The sequence below is a fragment of the Meriones unguiculatus genome, chromosome 5 (assembly GCF_030254825.1).
Source record: "Meriones unguiculatus strain TT.TT164.6M chromosome 5, Bangor_MerUng_6.1, whole genome shotgun sequence".
Taxonomy (NCBI): Eukaryota; Metazoa; Chordata; class Mammalia; order Rodentia; family Muridae; genus Meriones; species Meriones unguiculatus.
This window is the reverse complement of record NC_083353.1, coordinates 42,179,178-42,202,195: the sequence shown is the minus strand read 5'-3', so window position 1 is coordinate 42,202,195 and position 23,018 is coordinate 42,179,178. Positions and strand designations below refer to the sequence as shown.

The following is a 23,018-nucleotide window of genomic DNA, read 5'->3' as shown; positions in this document are numbered from 1 at the left end:
CCTCCTGGATTAAAGGCATGTGCCACTGCCCCAGCCTCCTCAGAAAGAATATTTAAATTCTGTGAATCCCTCAGCATGTGCCCACTGGTCCAAATAGTGCTGCCTGTAAGAGCACGGCCAGCCAGCATCCACACCGGAGGGCAATGACCCCTGCCCCTCACAGGCAGCCACTGCCAGCAGCTCCTACCTGAGTGACCTCGTCCCTCACGCACGATAGAATTCCTGACTGCCTTGGTCTCCTAACTGTGGATGCTGCAAGTACACTTCCAGAAGACAGCTTTTCGCAGAATCCTCCCGACCTTCTGCTCTTGCATTCTTTCTGCCCTTTCTTTTGCAATGTTCCGTGAATATTGGGAGGGCTGCCGTCCTGTTTAGGGTGGAACACTCACAGCCACTTATTTTCAAGCATCTGGCCCAGCTGGGAGTCTGTGCACTGACTGCTATTCATTGCAACAGGAAACTTCTCTGTGTAGCCCTGGCTGTCCTGGACTCGCTTTGTAGACCAGGCTGGCCTCGAACTCACAGAGAACCACCCTCCTCTGCCTCCTCGAGTGCTGGGATTACAGGCGTGCACCATCAGGCTTGGATTTTTTTACTTGAGTGTGCGTGTGCTTGTGCATGTGTGTGCGTGTGTGTGTGTGTGTGTGTGTGTCCACGCGCGCGCGCGTGGGAACACATGAGTGCAGATGCCGAAAGAGGCCAGAGGTGTCCAAGCCCCCAGCAGGTGGATTGACAGGCAGCTATGAGCTGTCACACTTTGGTGCTGGGAACTGAACTCCAGTCCTCTGCAGAAACACTATATGCTCTCAACCACTGAACCATCTCTCCAGCACTTTCCTGTATTTTATTGTAAAATCTACATAACAGAAGCAGGCAAAATACCCATAACACATAAAAGAATTAAAATTAAAAAATGTATGCACAGCATAGCATTTTACCCATTTGCTCAGAAATGTACGGTTCTGTGGCATTCTGGGCAGTTTTGTGTAGTGACCACACTATCTTCTTAGACCTTTTCCGTCTTCCCACATTGAAGCTCTGTTCCCACCGACACGAATGGCCAGCCCCCAGCACTCACATTCTGCTAGGCTCTGTGAGTCTGACCCTTCTGGGGTCATGTCACCTTGACTAGTTAGTGCTTTTTTTTTTTTTTTTTTTTTTTGGCAGGGTTTCACTATGTAGGTCTTGATAGCTTGGAAGTCACTGTATAGGACCGAGCTAACCTTTACTCACAAGTGCAGAGATTAAAGGAGTAGCCGCCTCCCCTTGTCCCCGTGTGAAGACAGTGAAAAAGCCCCCACTGTTCCCTAGCACAGTACCTTGATCTTAGACTGGCCAGCCTTCTGAGCTGTGAGACGTCAGTTGAATTATCCAGCACCTCAGCTTTCCATTGCTGTGATGAAATGCCTGAGATGATCAGCTCAGGGAGAAGAGAAGCGGAGTTGGCTTTCCCAGTGAAATCCTGAGCCTCAGTCTCCGGCAGCCACGTCACTCGGCAAGCACCGGGTGTGTGCTTGCAATCCCAGAGCTGGAGAGGAGAGACAGGAAGATCTCAATGAGACCTAGACGAGCTGGTGAGCTCCAGGTTCAGCGAGAGACTCTAATTAAAAAAAAAAAAATGGCAGAGAGTGGCTAAGGAAGGCACTTAACATCAGCTTTTGGCCTTCACATGCTTGTGCACATATTTGTACATGTACCTGAGCACACACAAACACATTCACTCATTAGACACACAAAAGGAGAGAGAGAGAAAAAAAAGAAGTGCTTGGGCCAATGGTTTCAGGTGATCTCCATGCCTGTGCTGGTGCTGCTCCCTCCTTGGTCCGGGAAGCCGAGATGGGTGTATGTTTCAATACCTCCTCCACAGGCATGACCCTCAAAGCTTAGCCTCCTTTCCTCAGACTCCCCTTCCTGAAGGTTCTAGCCCTCTCTGCAGAGCCACAGGCCAGGGCCTAAGCTTCCGGTGCATGGCCTTTTGGGAGACTTTTACCATCCAACCTGTAGCGTCTGGTCTGTGGTGAGATTGTCTCTGAGACCCTGGGGAAATCAAGCTTGACTCCTTCCTCACGAGGCTGGGAGCAGGTGGCAGGTTCTCCCTGGACAGAGCCAGCTTGGCTAGCAGGGTGAAGGCCTTGTATGTGCACAAGAGAGTGCCAAGAGAGGCAGGGGTGGGATTTGCGGGCAGGAGGAGCTAGATTGTCTCCCGTGACAGGGCTAGGGACGAAGGCCTCGGTTCTGGGACCTGCGAGTGCTCAGAAGATTTTCATTTCATTTCTTTTTCTTTTTTTGTCATTGAGACAGGGTCTCACTATGCAGCCCTGACACATTGCAGGGAGCCGCTTGCCTCTGCCTCCTGAATGCTGGGATTAAAGGCCTGTGCCACCGTGTCAGGCTTCAGAAGTTTTTTTTTTTTCTTCTTTACTTTTTATTCATAATCATAAACTTAATCTGCAATCCAGCTAGACTTGGAGGGGAATGAGGAAAACATGGAACCCAAAGAACTTCAGTGAGAGCAGAGATCACAGGGTACCCCAAGCAAATGGGATGGGGGTGCCCTCCTGAGCTACAGAAGGAATGGTCTGCTGGGGAAGATGCCCACAAGTCAAAAGGATTAGAGTTGCCCACAGTTGGAAATCGTGATCTTCCTGCTGGTCTTGCCATTCCTGGACCCAAAACGCCCCATGGCTTCCACCACGTTCGTGCCTTCTTTCACCTTCCCGAAGACCACGTGCTTGCCAGCCAGCCACTCAGCCTTGGCAGTGCAGATAAAAAACTGGGGACAGTTTATGTTTGGTCCAGCGTTTGCCATGCACAAGATGCCAGGACCTGTATGCTTCAGGATGAAGTTCTCATCCTCAAATTGCTCCCCGTAGACGGACCTGCCGCCAGTGCCACTGTGGTGTGTGAAGTCACCGCCCTGGCACATGAGTCCTGGAATGATTCTGTGAATGGAGGAACCCTTATATCCAAGTCCTTTCTCTCCAGCGCTCAGAGGACGGAAGTTTTCTGCTCTCTTTGGAACTTTGCAAACAGCTCAAAGGAGACGTGGCCTAAGGGCTGGCCATCGGCCTCGGTGTCAAAGAACATGGTAGGGTTGACCATGGCTGCAGCAAAAGGCGGCAGGGGACACCGGTGTCAGCAAAGCCGCTTCAGAAGTTCCGATGAACCACTTCAGGCTTGTGAAGGGTCGTAGTGGCCTGTCTGCTCGTGGCCGGCTCTATGAGAGGGAGGGCTCCTTGCTGACAAGATGCCTGAGAATGCCTCACATGAGGAGTTTCTCACAGGTCTCAGGCCCAGGGAGCAGATGCCATGCTCATTGTTACTCAGTGTCTACGTAACGGCTGATAACTGACACAGCAGCCAAGGCTCTCAGCCCCATGTGGGCAGTTACATTTCATTCATCATTCATTCATTCATTCATTCTCTCTTTCTAAGGCAAGGCCTCACACTGTGATCTGGGCTAGGCTGGGATTCACTATGTAGCTCAGGCTGGCCTTGAACTTGCAGCAATCATCTTGCTTTGGTTTCCACAGTGCTGGGATTACAGGTATGGCCACTGTTTTTAAAGTCAGATTTGATTGCCAGTACTTAAAGAGCATATGGCCCATACCTTCCACCTCTGAAGCTCAGGGCTGGGCAGGGAAGGGACTCTTCTCAGTGGTATTGCCTGAGCCCCTTTGGGGGAAGCGCAGGTTGTCTAGTTGTCACAGTCCCCACCACTCCCTATTGTCTCCTCCCTAAGCCCTCTGGCTCTTGCTCTTTCCTAGGTCCTGTGGGCCAGTGTCCTAGAGCAAACTCTGCTCTCTTGGCCTTCCTTGAAACGTCTAACTCACAGGACCCCCCTGGCTGGTAATTATGGAATTTCAGGGAGTTCTGAGAGAGAAAGAGACAGAGAGAGACACAGAGATACACAGGAGAGACAGAGGAAAGAGAGAGGAAAGGAGAGAGGGAGACAGAAGGGGAGAGAGTTGTCCATGATCCGAATCTAATGATAATTGCTTAGGGTGGGATGGGACTCAGAATTTGGAGGCTGTTGGTGTCAGCCCTTGGGTTGTTTTGTTTTCTCTTCTGCACAAAGAAACAGGTAGAGAGGAAGAAGAGGAAAGACATCAGGGGAGAAGCAGGGAGCCCCCAAGCCTGGAATGCTGGATGGTGGTCAGAGACGAGCTGGGAAAAGCACAGGAAGATGCCCCCTCTTCCCTAGATCTTCAGTTCACTCTGCCCTACCTGCCTCTGTGCCCCGGCAGCTTTCTGTGCAGGCTGCATGGGGCTGAAGGACTGCATGAGGTTGGCTGTTGTGTGAGGCTGTTGGCAGAGGCTGTGAGATCTGGCCCCAGGACCTGGCTCAGGATATCAGGTCATGGAATTGGGGTGACTGAGTAGGAAGCCAGGTTAAAACAAAATGAACCTAGGTTTTTTTTTTTTTTTAGAAGAAGCTAGACTTAAGAAAATTATTATTTTTGAGCACATAGAAAGAGGCCATGCAGTGGTTTATTGCTGTCTTTTAAAATTACATTTATTTTACTTGCTGCACTTTTATGGTCTGGGTGTGGAGGTGAGATTCAGTTCACTCCTATGATGGGGGTCCTGGGGATCAGGTCTTCAGGCTGGGCAGTAAGTGTCACTGCCCACTGAATGACCTACCCTCCTTTGATGGCGTGTGCTGCCTGATGCTGGTGCTTCTGTGGATGCAGGTCTGGCCCCTGGCCTGGTTTAGGGGCTAGGCTCAGTCAGGGACTCTGTGAATGTGTTCAGCAGGGCAGCCAGCAGACCCAGGCCTAGCACGGCCACAGCTACTAGTGCCACATCCCACAACATGCCCGAGTAGGCCCAGGATGGTGGCAGCTTCCAGCCACAGCTGCCCAGCTCATAGCCTGTCAGTTGGCCCAGTGGGCGCCTGGTGGCCAAGTCCGGGCTGGCGCAGTACACTCGTAGCAGGGCCTCGGGCATGCGGTCCTCCAGCCAGAGGCGCAGGTAGGTGAGGCTGCAGTCACAGTGCCAAGGGTTGTGTGTCACGCTGAGGTTCCACAGCTGAGGCATGTGGTCGAAGGCACCTGGTGGCACTGACCGGAGGCTGTTGTTGGCCAGTAGGAGCTGGCGGGTGTGGGCTGGCAGCTCAGGCAGGGCTGTGAGGCCCCGCCCTTCGCAGTTCACCTTTAACCCCATGGTTTCCAAGGCCTGGCAGGTGCAGGGCCTGGGGCAGGCCTCCGTGGCTGTGGCCACAGGCCAGAGCAGAAACAGGAGCCCCCACACAGTCATCCAGCAGACAGGCTGTGGGCAGAGCAAAGAGATCCTGTCAGCCTACAGGGTACCTCTGATGGATGGGGTGTGCACCCTCTCTCCAGGCTTCTGCAGGCTGCAGGGTACAGTCCAAGAAGTGTGGTAGAGAGGGACCGGGTCTTCCAGTGGCAGCCCAGAGGGGAATTCACAGACCTGTCTAGAAAGCAGCTCATCTAGGCTAATGCCCAGAACTGGGAAATGAAGGTTCAGGGAGGGAAAGCGCTTGTTCGGGTTCACCCAGAAGTCCATGGCAGAATACAAAGTCAGAAAAGTGCCTCATGACCTCATGGTTCAGCCTGGCTTGCCACTTTCCCTCCTCCCGGCTTAGGACTAGGTAGTGCTTCCTCTTCTCAAGCCCTTGCTCTCCTACCAGGGCCCAACTCTCAGGAGTGTTCACGGAATGACTCACGAGGCTTGATTCAGCCGAGTTGCTGGTTGACATCTCAGAGCCAGCGTGCTCCCACGTCTGTCTTTTAGGAGAGACAGGAGCATCCCCTCTCTTTCTGCCAGCTCAGCTGGAGTGGACGCCAGACAGGAAGTCACACTGGGAACAAGGAGACCACTTACCTGTGAGGCCTTGGCTGGAGCACACCTTCTGTGGGCTGGTGCTATCATGGTTTAGGCTGTGGTGGTGGTGTGTGTGAGCTGCAGGAGCTGGCAGTGCTGGCTGCTGCTCAAGGGGAGGAAGGAAATGATGAAAATAGCCTGGCTTATCCCCTAACTACAGCCCTGAGAGCCTGTCTCGGAGGCAGGAGGCGCCCAGGGTCCTGGGGCCTTGGACACAGAAATGCAGGCCAAACCCCCTTTAAAGGAGGGTACTTATGTACCACATTCAGTGTGGTGGGTCTGTGGACCAATCAAGGCGCCCTCTGCCTGGTACTAGGAGTTGGCTTCCTGAAGGAGAAGGGTGATGGGTGGCTGTCAGTTATCCTCCTTTATAAATGTGGGAGGTGGCCCTGGTGCTCTAACCTCCCTAAGGTGTGGTGGGGAGCGCAGGGGCTGCCTGCTTATAGTCCTCCATCCCTGAAGGCGGCGAGGGAGGCTCCTGTCAGTCCACGGTGTCTTTGGCACTTGTTGGGCTCTTCTCCTGTTTGCAGGGCTGAACCTCTCAGAGGCAGGGCCCAACTGCCACCAAAGAACAATATTTATCTCACATTTACTTTCATTGCTTCTTCCCATCACTGTGCTGTGATGTCATTTTCCACTCCTGTTAGCAACCGTAATGTTTTCCTTACAAGATAAACGTGGTTTCAGTTTAATTAGTGTTTTTGGTATTACAAGATATTAATCAAAATCAGGCCTAATGGTAAAATATGATCATTGTGCAATTAAAACTCAAATGTGAGCATTTTTAAAACAAATCATAAAAATTCCACAATTATGAATACTAACCAAGCCAGTTGATAGTTAGCAGATGACAGAGTTCACGAGCGCGGAAGGGAGGGGGCCGGTGAAGCCTGGGCTGGAGTGACACTTGCTGAAGCCAGGGCTCCTGGGACTGCGGGAGGAAGGATGGACCACTGAGACGAGGAAGAGATCCCTGGATAACACCCTGTGGCCATGGCTGGTGTCGGGCGAGATCAACAAACACAGTAAAAGGATCCTGCCTGAAGGTTTGGAGAGATTCAGGCAGTTTAGGGCTGGAGAGGGAACTGAGGCTGGGAGCAGCAGTGCCACCATCTAAGGGACGCTGGCTCTTGTTCAGCAGGGCAGCCGTCAGGTCAGCAGGGACAGGGTCCGCCAACATGCTCTACTGCTGCGTCCTAGCCAGTCTTCATGGAGCAGAAGTTCCGCTGGCGGGAGTCAGGGCGGAAGGCAGCTGGCTCCTCCTCTTACTCTTGCACAGGCTCCCACCTCCACCACCAGCCTCTCCGTACACAGACCTACGGACTTGGATGAGGATGGGTCTTCCTCTAGGCTAAAGGGGCCGTGTGTGCTCTTCACAGCATCTGTCCACTTCTGCTTTCAGTATAGGGGCCGGATGTACACAGAATTCTCACTGGCTGAGCTCTGGTTCCCCAGGGCCAGCTAGGTGTCCCTGCCCCTGAGGTCATGCCTGCCTGGAGCCTATTTTCATGTGCTCGTGAGGACTCAGTTCCTGGTTGGCTCCATCCTCTGTAGAGCCTTTCCTCTCTTTATGGCAGCGCCTTGGGCATCAGGAACCTTCACCATCCGGCCCGTCTTCAGGGCAGCTGATTCCTGTGCTCGTGGTCAGGCTTATGTGGCCCATGTCTCATCTATTTGGGATTCTAAGACTTCCTGATTTTTAGCAGGTAACAGTTATGGCAGTATCAACAACAAAAAAACAACAAAAGCCTCCTCAAGTAATTTATTTTTTCTTGAGGAAAAAATTGTAATGTTCAAAAGACTAGGAAGAAGAAAATTAAAAAATTCTCCATTTCCAACATGAAATACAAATACCTTTGGGGGCTGGTGTTAGGGTTCAACTCAGCAAAGAGTGCTTGCCTGTGCAAGGTACTGCGTTTGGAGCCCCAGAGGCACACGTATAACCACATAGAAATTGTTTTTGTTTTTTTTTTCTTGGCAAAATAGGATCCTCCAGGGCCCATTCTCTCCTGGACTATCTGGTTTCCACTGTGACTAAACCCACATCCAGGGCATCTGTCATGGAGGCTCATGTCTGTGTGGGTGTGGCTTCCTTAAGGAATCCTCTTATCTCCTTTGCACAGGGCCTTTGTGGTGCTGAGAGGATCACAGATGTTCCCTCCTCCCTGGGGCTCTGGAACTGTGGATGAGCACTGTTAAGATTACAAACAAGTATTGCTAAAAACTGTCAGAACTGTTGTTCAGCTTTTATAAGATGCCACAGTAAATATTCTTCTAATGTTCTTTACAAATTATAAAAGCTGTCAAGAGCGTTAAACAGGCCTTTACTCTTCTTTTCTTTTTGCCTTCTTTAAGACAGGTTTCTCTGTGTGGTCCTGACTGTCCTGGAACTTGCTCTGTAGACTGGCTTTGAATTTAGAGATCCACTCGCCTTTGCCTCCAGGGGTCTGGGCTTGATCTTGACAGTCTTGGGCTGAGGACCGTCAACCCCGTGGCTCAGCTCTTCTTTTGTGGTTGACCTGGGCTGCTCTCACAGCAGTCCTGCTAAGCTGCACGCTGACTGAATGGATGCCATGAGGAAGCTGCACGCAAGCACAGCCGCTTTCTGCCAAAACACAACTCCAGCTTTCACTAGTCCCTGTGAATTCTAGTAACCATTCTTACCCAGGTCAGAGAAAAAACTGGCCTCAGACTCCCTGGGTAGTTGAGGAAGATCTCAAACTCCTGATCCTCTGGCCTCTACTTCTCAGTTGCTGGGATTACAGGCGTTCCCACTATGTCCTGCTCAAAGACATAATTCTTATTTTTGTTCTCACCCCCCTCCTCTTATCCCTCTTCAGAATTACTTTGACTATTCTGGATCTTTTGTGGCAGTGTATATTTTTAAAACCATTTCATGTTTATGAGTGTTTTGCCTGTATGCATGCCTGCACACCACATGCACGAAGGGCCCACATAGTTCAAAGAGGATGTCAGGGCCATGGGAATGGCGTTACAGATGGCTATGAGCCATCATGTGAATTCTGGAACTCGAACCCTGCGGCCCCTGGGAGGGCAGCCAGTGCTCTTAACTTCTTCTGACACAGTATTTTTGTTTTGAACAATTATCATTAGCATAGGACTGTTACCTTTTTAACAGAGTATTTTATTATAGCAATATACAAAATGTAACTAAATGTTTATAAACAAACTATATATGATGATTGATGGTATTATTTTAGGCTTGAGAGTAAGCTTTTTTTGTTTTGCTTTGTTTTTTGAGACAGGGTTTCTTTGTGTAGCCCTGGCTAGCCTAGAACTCCATGTGGACCAGGTTGGCCTGGAACTTACAGAGCCCGAGTGCTGGGATTAAAGGGCTGGCGTCGTGCCAAGCTTGGGATTGCCACTACGCTCGTCAGCATGCGCTCTTGACTGCTGAGCCACCTCCCCAGCCCGTTTATTTGATTTATTTTTTGAAACAAGGTTTCATGTAGCTCAAGCTGGCCTTGAACATGTCATATAGCCAAGGATGAGCTTGAGTTTCTGATTCTCCTGCCTCCACCCTCAAAGTGCAGGGATCCTCGCTGTGCATCGCTGTGCCTAGCTAAACAACTGGCACGCTCCACTTTAAAAAGGGCACACATGAAGAGTCATCGCCGTGTTGCTGTTTGCAGGGCACACGAGAGCTGACGAATTTTTCACAACTGAGGTACAGTGGGGTCCGTCCAGCCGGGGCTGGAGGGATGGTGGTGAGCACGTGGGGTTTGCAGCCACAGTTCCTGCCTTTGCTTCCTGCGTGGTCCACCAGGAGGCACTCACAGCAAAACAATAGCACTAGCATCACACGCCGCGATTTGCTGTGTTTACTACCAAAGTCAGCATGGTGAGAGCCGAGCCCTCAGCAGTCACCTGCTTCAAACCTTTGCAAAGACATGGACCCTGATCGCAGAGAGTCCCTCACACAGAGAGGAGGAAACTCTCATGGGGTGAAGAATAAACAGGTTATTGAAATTAAAGATTAAGTTTAAAAAATATGTAAATGTGTGAGTGCATGTGTGGTGTCTGGTATGTGCACACATGTATGTGTATTTCTAGGCACACACTCAGAGGCCCGAGAAGGATGCTGAGTGCCCGGCTCTACAACTTTCTGCCTTATTCCTTCGACACAGGATCTCTTACTGAACCCAGAGCTAGGCTGGCAGTTAGATGCCTGAGGGGCACCCCACCCTCGGCGGGGTTACGGCCAAGCCTGCCTTGTATGTGAGCTCTGGGGTCTGAATTCAGGTCCTGCAATTGCTCTTAGCCACAGAGCTTATTTGGCCTTTGTTCTGGATGCTGAGCTAATTTTTCCTGTTGTTGTGGTGGTTACTGCTTTCTCTACTGACGTTAGAATCAGCTTCATCAAACTTCCGTTAAAGACTGAGGTTTTTATTTTTATTTTTTAAGCCAAGGCTCACTGCGAAGCCCGGGCTGGCTTGGAACTCACTATGTAAATTGCCCAGTTGGCCTCATAGAAATCTCTCTGTCTGGCCTTCCAAGTGCAGGCATAAAAGTCGTGTGCTACCATGGCTGGCTTCACTGCTGACTGAGGACCTGAGGCTGTTCCGGAACCCTCCAGGCTTTTGGTGCCAGACCGAAATTGCTGAGGTCCCCAGCACTGTGGGCCGAGCAGCTGTGGGGTTCTCAGCCTTTCAGGTGCCAGTCAACTGTAAGCTGATTTAGCAAATTTTCTCTCTTATATAATATACATATATACGTATCTATCTAATCTGTCTGTCTCTCTGTCTGTCTATCCATCCATCCTTCCTATTTGTTTTGTTCCTGTAGAGAACCCTGACTGATATGGAAGCCCTCACTTAACACACCAACTCCTTCAAGCATCCTTCTAAACTACTTGGAAGGTTATGAGTAGTTCCAGGTCAGAGGTCTTCTATGCTTTTCCACACTACTTTTTTTCTTTTTGTTTGTTTTGTTTTTTTCAAATCGTCACCTTTACTTTTTTTCTTTTTCTTGAGACAGGATTTCTCTGTACGCCCTGGATGTCCTAGAACTCTCTATGTAGACCAGGCTGGCCTCTGTCTAACTCAGAGAGATCTGCCTGCTTCTGTCTCTGGAGTATTGGGATTAAAGGTGTGACCCACCATGCCAGTCTGAAACTTCACTGAATTCATCTACGGCTTGTAAAATCGCTTAAAATGCAATAGTTAGTATTATCCTTGTGTAAAACCACATTAACTACGTGGATAATTTAATGTCTTCCTTCCTGATTTGAATGCATTTCTGTCTTCCTCTTGCCTAAATGTTCTTGGTAAGACTTCCTGTACTATATTAAGCAGGAAGAAAAGATAGACAGCCTCGTCAGACCTTAGAGAAATGCTTCAGCTTGTCCCTGTTGGCTACACTGTCTGTGTGTTTCTTCTGTACCTAATTTGTTGAGAGCTTGTTTTGTTTTGTTTTTTAAATCATGAAGCAATGTTAAATTTTATCATTCTGCCGTATCTATTGAGATGATCTACGTATGGGTTTGTCCTTTTTGTGTTGAGTTGTACCGTGTTTGTTGGTTTGCATGTGCCAAACCGCCCTGGAATCTCTGGTAAACACACCACCTTATTGTGCACATCCCCCCTTTTAAGTGCTTCATTAGGTAACCCAGGCTAGCCTCAAACTCTTCATCTCCCCTAACACTGAGATTCCAGGTGTGTGATAGCATAGCAGGCTGCATGGTCCTTTTGTGTATGTTTTATTAAGAGATTTTGGATCTTTGTTCCTTAGGGATACGATGTCACAGTTTTTCTTTTCTTTCTTTTTTAAAAATCATTTTTGGGTTGGGGTATCAGAGTAATGCTAGCTTTGTAAGAAGGGCAGCAGTATTTATTCCATTTCCATTTTTTTGGGAGGGGGATTATCCTCATTGGAAAAATTTATCTTGTCTAAATGTTTCCTGGAAAGTTTGGATGGGAGAAATTTTGGTTCCAGCTTTGCTTTCTTTATTCCTTGCTGTTCTGGAGTTTATCTTTTTTTTTTTTTCCTGAGATAGGGTTTCTTTGTGTAACCTTGACTATCCTGGACTCACTCTGTAGACCAGGCTGCTCCCAAACTCACAGAGATCCGCCTGCCTCTGCCTCCCCAGTGCTGGGATCGCAGGCAAGCGCCACCGCGCCTGGTTGAGTTTACCCATTTTTTAAATGCTTTTTTATTTATTGAATTTTTAAGATTTATTTATTGATTTTACATGAGTGCTCTATCTGCATGTACACCTGCATGCCAGAAGAGGGCATCAGATCCCAGTATAGGTGGTTGTGAGCAGTATGGGTTGCTGGGAATTGAACTCAGGACCTCTGGAAGAACAGACAATGCTCTTAACCACTGAGCCATCTTTCCAGCCCTGAGTTTACCCATTTTTTAAAAAATTTTATTTATTTATTTATTTATTTATCTATCTATTTATTTATTTATTTATTTTTTCAATGCAGTTTATTCAGGAACATTGAACAATCCTCGGACCCTGGGGAAAGCCAGCCCACAGCTTAAATAGCCTCTGGGTAGCCAACCCAGGCGTGCCACGGGGGCAATGCAGATAGGTCCACATACATGGAAGCAAGCCAGATCCTCGGCCTTAGCCAAATGTGGAGTTGTTCGTGACAGAGAGCACTCACCATCGGGAAGGTGGAAGGTGGAAACCAGCTCCATCTTTAAGGCATAGCATTCCGCAGCTCTCTACAGTTCCCCCTTTTTGTTTTAGACGCATCAGGCAAGAGTAGAGGTCTGATCTCTGATATTAGAAATAAATTGGGACTTTGTACAGGAGTTTACCCATTTTTAAGGATGTACTTAATTGCTGTACAGCTGGATCCCAGGAGTTTATCCATTTCTTTTGGGTTTTCTAGGTTTACAGGCCAAGCCAAGTCCTAGGAACCTCTGGGCTGGTCCATGTCCTAACCTTGCAGTTGTTTGCTGCCTCTAGAAACGTGGGGTAGGTGATCCCAGCCCTTGGGAGGCAGAGACAGTTGGACCTCTACGAGTTGGAGGCCAGCCTGGTCAACACAGTGAAACCCAATCATAAACAAACCTCCGCCGATCTCACATCTGCTTTCTCAGGGATGTGATGTTTGCAAAGCTCCCACGTCCCAGGAGCCTGTGCCTTTCTCAGCAGGGAACGTGTTCAGTTCAGAGAAAGCTGCTGTACTAGGCACACCTGAAACCACAGAGCTCGGGAAGCTGGGGCAGGGGAATCGAGAGTTGAAGGTCATCTGAATCACATAACAAAACCCACCTCAAAAAGCAAATCAGTGAAACATATAAACTTACAAACTTATACACGTATAAGTTTAAAAATAGAGCAGGTTCTAAGTGTGTGTGTGGAGAGGAGGAATGGCACGAGTCCTAAGGCCCGCTGGGGTTGAACTTGAACTCACACCTCAGGCGGGGAGAGCTGGAAAGCTTGCGTCTTTGCTTCTGCGCAGCATGGAGTTGTGCCCCACCTAGTGGCGACAGTGTAGCATTACCTTCATTAGTTGAAGGGTGTTAAGGGGAGGAAAGCAATTTAAGGTCAGTGGAGTATTTTTGCCAGAAGGTGAAAGAAGGACATTGCTTAGAATTTCCCAGAAAACATTTTGAACGGGTAACAGACAGCTTAGTACCATTCCAAAATTCCAGAGAAGCACTTCTAGAAAAGGAGTCAGAGCAGGGAACCGGGACATCTGTTCTCACCCAGTCTGTGTGTGTGTGTTTTCCTGAACTGCTGTGGAAACCAGCGTGCGCCCTGTTTCTCCAGCTTATCCAATGTGCTGCCTTTCACTGGGTGTCTCAAGTTCTGGGTAATTTTCTTTTTTCTGAGTTTTGAAACAAATTCATCTTTGAATTATGCTTTCTGAGTGGAGGGTACTGGGTATGCGTGGGGTGGGTGCTGGGTATGCGTGGGGTGGGCGTCTGGAGTCTCAGTGCACACATGGGTCCCTCATCTCTGACCTTCCCCCTCCCCGGCCCCTCCCCCTGCATCCTATCCCTGTCCCAGCTCTGCCCCGGTTTACTGTATCTGATATGAACTAGAAGCATCAGGCCAGAGCAGGAATGCAACGCACATTCCTCTTCTCCCGGTATCTTCTGGCTCATGGCTGCCCCTCAGCTGGCTTCACGTCTCTAACAGGTCAGGCCTCCTTCCCCACGTTAAAGGAACTTAAGCTTACCATGGGAAATGTGTTTGTTACCTACTGCTGTGTACATAACACGGCACCCTGAAGAAACGGCAGCATCACGGCACCATTGGTTTGCTCTTATCGGTGGGTTTTGCAGGTCAGCAAGGCCTGTCTTTGCTGGAGAGTTCTAGAGAGCTGCAGTCAGGATCTCAGCAGGGCTGGGTTGTCAGCACTGGAAGGGTTGGCTGGGGCTGTGGGGTTGCTTCAGAGATGTTGCCCGAGCTGATGGCTCTGTTCCTTGCTGGCTAGTGACAAGCCCGGATGACTCAAGGCCCTCTGGAGAGCACTGCCTGCATGAACTCAGGACGCTGTAGTGCTCATCTTTAAAATTAATTAATTCAGTTCACATCTTAGTCGTAGGTTCCTCCCTCCTCTCCTCCCAGTCCACACTCCCTCCTGCATTCCTCCTCCCCTCTTCAGAACAGGAAAGCCCTGTGACCCAGACTCCCCAGCTCTTTTCTTCCCATGAGGACTGAGTTTGGCTTCCTCCCCTGTGGCCTGGTAGGGAAGTCCCACCAGAAGGAAGTGGTCAGAAAGTACCCCTCATTTTAAAAGCTCTCCTTTATTTGGGGTGTTTGGGCCTCAACCTCCCTCCCAACCTCCCAACCCTATGCAGGGAAGGTTAGTGGAGAGAGAGGGCCCCTTTACTTCTCCCAGCTGTTTAGGGTCAAGGGGCTCTTTTAGGGCTCTATACCGATCTCTGTCAACTGTAGATGCAGCTAGCAGGCTCCTCCAAGCTGTTGAGCCCTGTAGAGTTTCTCTCCATCTGTTTGCTCCAAACTGCCACACTGTCTCTTCCCTCTGGTCTCTCCAAACTGCTGGTACTCCACACGCCAACACCACATGGCCCTTCATTTTTTAGGCTCTCATATTTATACTCTCAGAGTCCTAGACCACACCCCTCCCTGTGCCACACGTGGAAAGCCGTTACCAGCTGGCAAAGATCACACATGGGACAATTAACAGGTGTGGACTATAGCTCAACTAAAATCCCACACTTGGGATTAAAACAAAAACACATTTACATAACATACAAAAAACCTCCAAAACTTTCCTTACAGGACACAGTGGCCAGGAGAGCAAGGAAGGCACCACCAAGCCTTATGGCTGAGTCTGGGTTCCCGTCAGCACCTCCCACTGCACTGTGCTTGTCAAATGTGGCTCACAACTCACAGTCTTGCTCAAAGAAAGGAATTAGGAATTCTAGAGGAAGCGAGCCAAAGGCTTTGTGGGTATGTTAAAAAGAGCCCCCCCTTTCTGCCAGGATGGAACCTGGGACTTCACTTAGGCGAACCAGGTACCTGTCACTGAGATCAAGAAATCAAGAATTACAAGAAAGCAACAATTACTCAAATAATTACAAGGCCTCCATCAAGAAGACAGCAGTTTTCAGAGGGGTCTCAGGACTGAGCGGGTGAAGTCCACATGAGCTCCACACTTAACCAAGAAGCTAATGCAATTAGCACCCAGATGCAAAGGGGAATTTAATTTTCTCCAGTGGACTCTCGCTGGGGACATTACCTACACTTCGGAGGAGGCCCCACGCCCAGTAGTGCATGGCTAGAACCAAACTCAATGGTATTTTTGCGGAGATTTTTTTTTCTTTTTTCTTTTTTTTTTGTCTTAAATCACTTTGTTTGGGCACTCCCCCCCCCCCCCGTATGGTCCTTTTGCCTACATATTTTGGTTTCCCTATTTTTGTTGGTTTGTATTTCTTGATTTTTTTTGTTATTTTGTTTTATTTGATTATTTTTGAAAGAGAGAAAGAAAGGGCACGGATTTGGGCTGGGGAAGACCTGGGAGGAGTTGAGGGAGGGGAAAAACATGATCTGAATATATTGTCTGCATTTTTTTCAAAGAAATCGTAGATTTTTTTGAAATCCTATATTTTCACATTGAAAAATAATTTTAGAGTGCTTAATAGAACTTTGGTTAACTGATAAAATTAGTTTATACAATGATGCAACAAGTAAGTTAATGTATTTACAAGTGAAAAAGATTAATAAATTCATTTAACTTCTTTTCTAAGATATAGTTAGTATAAACTGTATAAACTCCAACCATTGCTTTGGTTTTGTGTATGAAAAATAGGAAACGCTGGCTTTATTTTTCTAAGTTACCGAATGTGAAATAGTTCTGTGTCAGCTTATTTAGAGAAGTAATGCTATTTTGGTGTTATTTTGTGTTTTTTAGACTTTCTACATTTTTCATCTGGCATTATTTTTTGCACCAACATGGAAAATATAAGTGTGCAAATGAGTATGGCCATTTCATTTCACCTGCTTTGAAAGTTCAGTCACTTAATGACCACACAGAGATGCCTGCTTACTCATTTATCAAACCTCAGGCCTGGTATGCTCTCAGAAATGCATGGTATGTAAAACAATTGAAAAATACAAATTAATCTTTGGCTATACGTTATATTATCACATATACAAGGAAAACCTTGGAACTTTCTGCTGTTTCTAGCCTCAGCACTTCCTGGGATGTGGGAAATTCCCTAGTGATGAGGTGTGTCCTGGGGGCTGGCCTGGGCTTACTCAGCAGGCTGGTGGAGGAGGACGGCGCTGGGGCTGGGGGCAACTCGGGGCTCTAGGGTGGAGATTCCGAGTGTGCTGTGTACTGTGCTCAGGATAAGGGCAGTAGCCTCAGGTTCAGGCTGATCTAGCAACTGCAGGGTTTCCATGTGGGGGCTCTGAGAGAATGGGAGAGGCCCAAGGGAGGGGTATCTGTCAGACCCAGTTTTGGAAGGAGCCTTGGCTGCCAGAGTTCTGAGGGAGGAACAGTCAGTTTGTGGAGAGTGTTCAGACGGCAGAAGACAGTCCAGCAGTGGTCAGGGGGACCCTGGAGGCTGGACTTATGGTGGTCTAGTTAACCATGGCGGCTGGTCCAGTGACAGCCAACATTAGCCCCATGGTGGTCAGGTTGACCATGGAGGCTACTTTAGTTGTGGTCAAAGCTGGTTTGACGATGGCTAGAATGACCATGGTGGCCCAAGGCTGGGCCGGCGGGCTCAGCAGGAGATGCGGAAGGGGTTCGTCTGTGCAGGAGCTGTGGGTGCTGGTGCTGAGGAATTTCTCTGCAGGAGCTCACAGCCGACCAGGGCTTGGTGCAAGGCGTCCAGTATGGCCAAGGTGCCATGTGTACCTTCTGGAGAGAAGCGAAAGGCAGAAAGGAGTCAGGGTGGATTTCTTCTTCACAGGGTCACTTCTCTTTTCCGGGTGGCTTGCCCATCACCTGCCCTGTACCACTGCCCAGCCCTGCCCAGCGCTGCTCCTATGCCCCTTCCTAACTCCTGGACCAACGGTTCTCAACCTGTGTTGATCCCTATTAGATACCTGCATATCAGATATTTCCACTGCGATTCGTAAGAGCAGCAGAATTGCGGTTATGAAGTAACAATGAAGTGATTCTATGGCTGGGGGTCAGCACAACGTGAGAGACTGTATTAAAGGGTCACAGCATCAGGAAGGTGGAGAACCGCTGAACCACTGCCCTAGGTACTCCATCTTTGCTGATAATGGTTGTTTAAGTTTCTGTCAGTAAGTGAAGGGCCACCTATCGGGCTCCCGCGAGGCCGTGCAGGGCAGGGTCAGCTGCAGGAGACACAGTTGATGATGAAGCTCTGCTGCTCTCAGCTTTGCCCGAGCCGCAGGGGCCACAGGGCCTGGAGCTTTAGGTGAACCCCAGGCACTTGCTGAGCTAGTTCTCGACTGTGTAAGGTCAGCTGTCAGAGTTGGGGCGTTTTAAACACAGAGGTGCTCTCCTGGTCCTGGCCCATAGTAAGCTCAGTGAGCAGTGCCAGTCTGACTTGCCAGCAGGCAAACCCACCCTTGTCTGCTATGCCCAGGCTGTCTTCTGGTTGTCACACACTGCCTGTGGCCTCTGCAGCTCTGTTCCGTTTAAATAGTACCGGGCTGCTTTCTGAAGTCTGTTCTGACTGTGGCCTGCAGGCAGTCGGGTGGGAACAGAGTGGCTGTCCCGCAGACAAGAGCTTAGAACAGAGCTGGAGTTTCTGGTTGGGATGCCCTACAGCCGCCATTCATTCTCCGTGAGGCACCCTTGCCTACCCTGTGAGGGGTTCCGGTCCAGGGCGTTCAGCACAATCTTCCCCAGGGCTCGTTTTGATATGTTCTTCGGGAAAGATGAGAGAGGCCGGATCAGATTGTGGCTGCTGTGTCCCCACTCCTCAGGCAGTGTAGGGACTCCCAGAGGCTCTGTGAAGCTCCGGGGGCGGGGACAGCAGCCGCACGTCCCCTCTCTGTGCTCTTCTTTATGCCTTCTTGTCCACACCCTCCCTTTTTGACCCTCCTGTCCTTCCTTATTGCCCCTTCTGTCATCTCTTCCTGCCCCCACTCTCCATTCCTGCCTACCCATCCTCCTTTCTAGTTCTGTCATCTTGTCTTCCTGCCTTGTACTCCCTCCCTGCCTCCCACCCCCAAGGCTGGCCACAATGCTTTCTCAGAGACCAGGCTCCATTCCACCAAAGACCAGGACAGATGCCCCTGGGGGAAACGGTGACTACGTATTCTCTTCTGTTTGTTTTCAGACAGGGTTTCTCTGTTTAACAGAGCCCTGGCTGTCCCGGACTTGCTTTGTAGCCCAGGCTGGCCTGGAACTCACAGAGAGCCACCTGCCTCTGCCTCCTGAGTGCTGGGATTAAAGGCGTGTGTCACCACGCCCACCGGTGATTGAGTATTCTTAAGCACTTGTTTGTCTGAACCCCAGAACAAGTCATTGATTGCACTGGAAAAGCAGCACGGAAAGGAAGTGCCAGAAAGAAGGTGGCCACGCCTGTAATCCTAGCACTCAGGAGGGGGAAGCAGGACCAAGATTGCCAGGCTAGCCTGGGCTATATAGCGAAACCCTCTCTTAAAAACAGGCAGAAAAAAACAAAACAAAGGAAGCACTGTCACATCTTGCTGCCCCCCAGGGCTGCCCGGGCCTCGGCTGGCCTCGGCTCATCCCCAGCTCTGTCTGCCTGCTGTGTGACACTGGGCCAGACCTGTGCAGCCCATGTCTCAGGCAGCCTGACGCACAGCAAAAAGCCCTCAGAGCCCTGGAGACAAGGGTTTCTCGCCTGTTTGCACCCGCACAGACTGCACAGTTCTGGGTGCCTAAACTGCTCAGTTGTTAGGTCAATGGTTCCCTCCTGTGGCCGCTGAGGGGTGGGTTATGGTGACAGATCACAAGGATGTGAAATCACCTTTAATCTTAGGGTAATCCACACGGCCAGTTTTCAGTTCTTTAAATACTGGATTTGCTTGCTAGTAGGTTTATTTTAGTTTATTTACTTACTATTATTGAGACAGGGTCTCACTGTGTGGCTCTGGCTGGCCTTGAACTCTCAGAGGTCCACCTGTCTCTACCTCCCAAGTGCCTAGATTAAAAGCCTGTTTGTTGTTGTTGTTTTGTTTTATTTTTGGTTGTCGTTTTGTTTTAATTTACATTGAGGTAGAGTGTGCTTGGCTGGAGTCAAATTTGTGGCAATCCTTCTGCCTCAGACTCTCCAGTGCTAAGATTACAGGTACCACAGTGCCAAGTCTGTTAGTCTTTAATAATTTAAGATATTTTTATCTTAAAAACCATTTTGTTAAATTTTGTGTGTGTGTGGTGTTTTGCTTGTGTCTATGTGCGTGTGTGTGCTGCATGACTAGAGAGGCCATGAGAAGGGGCTGACTCTCTTGGATCTGGAGTTACAATTGGTTGTGAGCTGCCTCAGAGGTTCTGAGAATTGAACCCTGGTCCCCTGCCAGAACAGCGAGTGATCTTTTGTTGTTGCTTTTGCTTTTTTGAGGCAAAGTCTCTCTACACAGTGCTGGCTGTCTGGAAACGCGCAGTGAGTGTTCTTAACCCCTGGGGTATCTCCCCAACATGGCAGCCATGTTTAAAAGACATATTAGTTTAAATTCTTTCTCATATTTATCCTTCTTTGGTTTTCAAAAGCGTTTATTTATTTAGTTATTGAATGCGTGTGCATATGTGTGAGCATGTGTGCCGTGGCTGGGGCTAGAACTCAGGTGGCCAGGCTTATACAGCGAACGGCTTTACCTGACGAGCCTTCTTGCTAGCCAGCTCTAGGCTATGATCACAGTTACATCAGTCTCCTAAAACAATCTGGAATGTTCCCTCTTCTCTAGGTGGCTTAGAGAAGGTGGCCAGAGGGCCACCGTTCTATATCTGTCAGTGGAGGCCCTGCTGACCTTAGGAACCAGAGCCCTGGGCTTGCCACACCAGCTTCCCGTCACCTTCAGCCTCAGCCTCTCTGGCTCTCCTGCTCCGGCTCACCCCTCCCCCACCATTCCCTTTAGGATCCCCCGTGTTCCCACCAGGTCCCGGAGCCTTTGCAGGAGTTGTAGCACATCCACCAGCTTCTCTTCCAGCAGCGACAGCCGTACCCGCTCTGTCTCCACCATCTGCAGCTCCAGCCTCAGATGCTCAGTCTCCAACATTTGCTGCGGTTCCGCCTGGGGGAAGGGGCTCCGTACAGTCCCTACACCCCTCCCTGTGATAGGCAGCCATGCAGATAAGCCTCCCCGAGGCCAGGGAAGCTAAGTGCCGGCTCCAGACTGCACAGTGGACAGGACAGCGAGCACACACACACACATTTTGCTCTCTAGTCTAATGACCCCATTCTCTCTTTTCTTTTCTACCTCTTGGTTTCTTTTCTTCTTTGATGGATCTGTGTTGGCGGTGGAAACCCATGTGACTGGCTTACACAGAAGGAACATACTGCAGGCGAGGGTCTCTGACTGAAAGGGCAGTCGAGGTAGCATTCTGTCCACCTTCCCTCGGCAGTGTGACTGGGAGTGCTACCTGGAGCCCAGTGTGGACGACAGGGGAAAGGTCTTATACTCACGTCCTGAATCAGGCGTGTGACGTGACAGGCATCCCTTAGTACCAGGGTGCTCAGGATTCCCTCTGGCTTTGGGCAGGAGTACAAACGTCCCACAGTAGGCAGGACTAGGGGCTGACCCGTTCTGGGGCTTTCCTGCTTCATCACCTTGATATTTACTTAGAGAAGTGACAGCTGCGTCTTTCCCTGCGCGCTCCCTGACTACCAGTTCAAACTTCACATCTCTCGGAGGCCCTTCCCTGAGGACAGCAGCTCTCTCCTCCAGGGGAGATGCCGGGTGGCAGGATCTCAGGGAACCGCACTGGGGTGAGGATGGAGATGCAGCCTGAAACACGGTAGACGAGCCTAGGATCCCAGGGGACTTGACCAGGCAGCAGCAGGTGGAGCTGAGCTGTCCAGAGCTCACTACCCACACCCACACACTTGACACATGCACATAGGCACTGTTACAAGTGTGGAAACCGAGGCGTGGAGATGCTGAAGAATCCTGACAAGGTCACACAGGTACTGCAGCTGGGACACAAGCCGGGCAGCCTGCTCTAGTGTGTGTACTGTGGGGCTCTGCTCTGACCTGGGACTTTTCACTCCTCGTGGCTTAGCTTCCACCCGTGGCCCAGAGTGCACGGAGGAGATCCTGAGGGCAGGGCCGTAGAGTGACAGGGAGGCCTGGATGTCATGTGTCCGGGGAGAAGTCAGGAGGGACTTCGCCTTTGTCTACCTTGGTCCTTACAAAAAACACATGACCTGTCGGAACCTGGCATTTGCCGTTACCCATCAGCCACTTCCCTGTCCTTTCTCACTGGAACATGACCAGTCCTGTTTTCATTGAACACTCACCGCTCAGTGGCTGAATCTAGCCTGGTTCTAGTATCACAGACCGAGACCGAGACCTTTACATTAAATTCTTAAAGCTCCATCCTTGATGATCCCTAGATTTTTCAGTGTGTGACTCAGGCTGAGGTTTCAGAGAGGAAGCCACACCTCCTGAGTTCCTTTCACACCTCTGTGACTCAAGTCCCTCCAGCGCGACCTGGGATCTTAGGGCCCCGCTGACCTCCTCCTCCGGTGTCCCCAGGGTCTCTGTGCTGCAGCCCAGGGTCTGCAGCTGCTCCCCGAGCCTGGTGACATGGGGCTCTAGCTCCAGGGCGCAGATGTTCTCAGCTCCGTCACAGCGGCCAAAGGCGGCCTTGGGCTTCTCGTCGGTCTGGTCGTCACACCTGCAGGAAAGGGGAGACCATCACTGCAGGGACCCCTCCCCTCCCAGCTGTCCTGCTACCCTAGTCTTCGCAAGCAGATGTCATGGAGCCTGCCTGCTCAGCATTTGCTATGGCTTTCTGGCTTCTCAGAGGAACGGTCCGAGGTGTCCCCCACAACCTTCCTAGCACCCTCTCACCCACTTCACTCAAGCTGCCCCAGCCAGGGGACTCCCCAGACCCTCCGTCATGGCCCAGAGCCCGTGCCTGCTGCTCCTTCCTGGACCGTTCTCACGCCATCTACATTGCTTAACAGAACTGCCTCCATGTCTTCTCGCACCTACCTTGTCTTCCTTTCTTTCCTCCCTAGAGGGTCCAGGACAACAGGGCAGCCATCTGTTTATTGTTTTGTCGGTGCCTCTGATTATTTTGTGTGGCGCACAGGCAGGTACAGAACAAGTGCTATGTACGAACACAAACGATGGGGGACACAGCCACCCCAGAAAGCCAGTCACACTCTATAGTGTTTTTAATGGTGCTGTCCCTGAAGGCATCATCTTACACCCTGGCCCCAGGTCCTCATGAAGACAGCACTACAGGCCCATCTTCGTCTTTGAATCAAGGAGACTGGAGCCCAGAAAAAACAGGCAATCTGAGATATCCACGGATACTGAGCCCATTTTCATTATCCTCTAAGATGGTACAAGGATGATACCAGTGGGTAGCTGAGAAAAAAACCAGCCCAGGGTCAGGCTGGGGAAGAGGAGGGCTTTGAACTGTGTTGTAGGAGGTGATGGATATCTCAAAAGTGACAGGGATGAAGCTGGTCTTGGGACAGCGATCAAGAGAGTGATGGCTGGTGGGAACTAAATTCACCCATAGCTCATGCTCTTGAGGGTCTTTCCCTTTCATCCTTGCAGCTGGTGGGATGTTTTCCGTTTCTGAGCT

The 23,018-nt window shown here is 50.0% G+C and overlaps 2 protein-coding genes and 1 pseudogene across 3 annotated transcripts in view; all 3 read right to left on the bottom strand.

Moving 5' to 3' along the window:
* Positions 1-2,611: 2,611 nt before the first annotated feature.
* LOC110539502 (peptidyl-prolyl cis-trans isomerase A-like) lies at positions 2,612-3,102 on the bottom strand (annotated as a pseudogene).
* Positions 3,103-4,477: 1,375 nt separating this feature from the next.
* On the bottom strand, positions 4,478-7,060 carry Gp9 (glycoprotein IX platelet). Its single transcript, XM_021626353.2, has 3 exons — positions 6,673-7,060; positions 5,848-5,950; positions 4,478-5,271 (listed from the first exon to the last, which is right to left on the bottom strand). Exons 2-3 carry the CDS (start codon positions 5,893-5,895, stop codon positions 4,714-4,716), a joined length of 606 nt encoding a protein of 201 aa, XP_021482028.2. The 5' UTR covers positions 5,896-5,950; positions 6,673-7,060; the 3' UTR covers positions 4,478-4,713.
* Positions 7,061-15,948: 8,888 nt separating this feature from the next.
* Positions 15,949-23,018, bottom strand: part of Efcc1 (EF-hand and coiled-coil domain containing 1) — a 28,522-nt gene continuing 21,452 nt past the window's right edge. For both annotated transcript variants that reach the window (XM_060383710.1, XM_021626357.2), the window contains exons 5-8: positions 21,932-22,094; positions 20,351-20,488; positions 18,092-18,155; positions 15,949-17,171 (exon numbers count right to left, since the gene is read on the bottom strand). In XM_060383710.1, the coding sequence (XP_060239693.1) occupies positions 17,035-17,171; positions 18,092-18,155; positions 20,351-20,488; positions 21,932-22,094 (502 nt within the window). In that variant the 3' untranslated portion in view covers positions 15,949-17,034. The remainder of the gene's footprint in view (positions 17,172-18,091; positions 18,156-20,350; positions 20,489-21,931; positions 22,095-23,018) is intronic.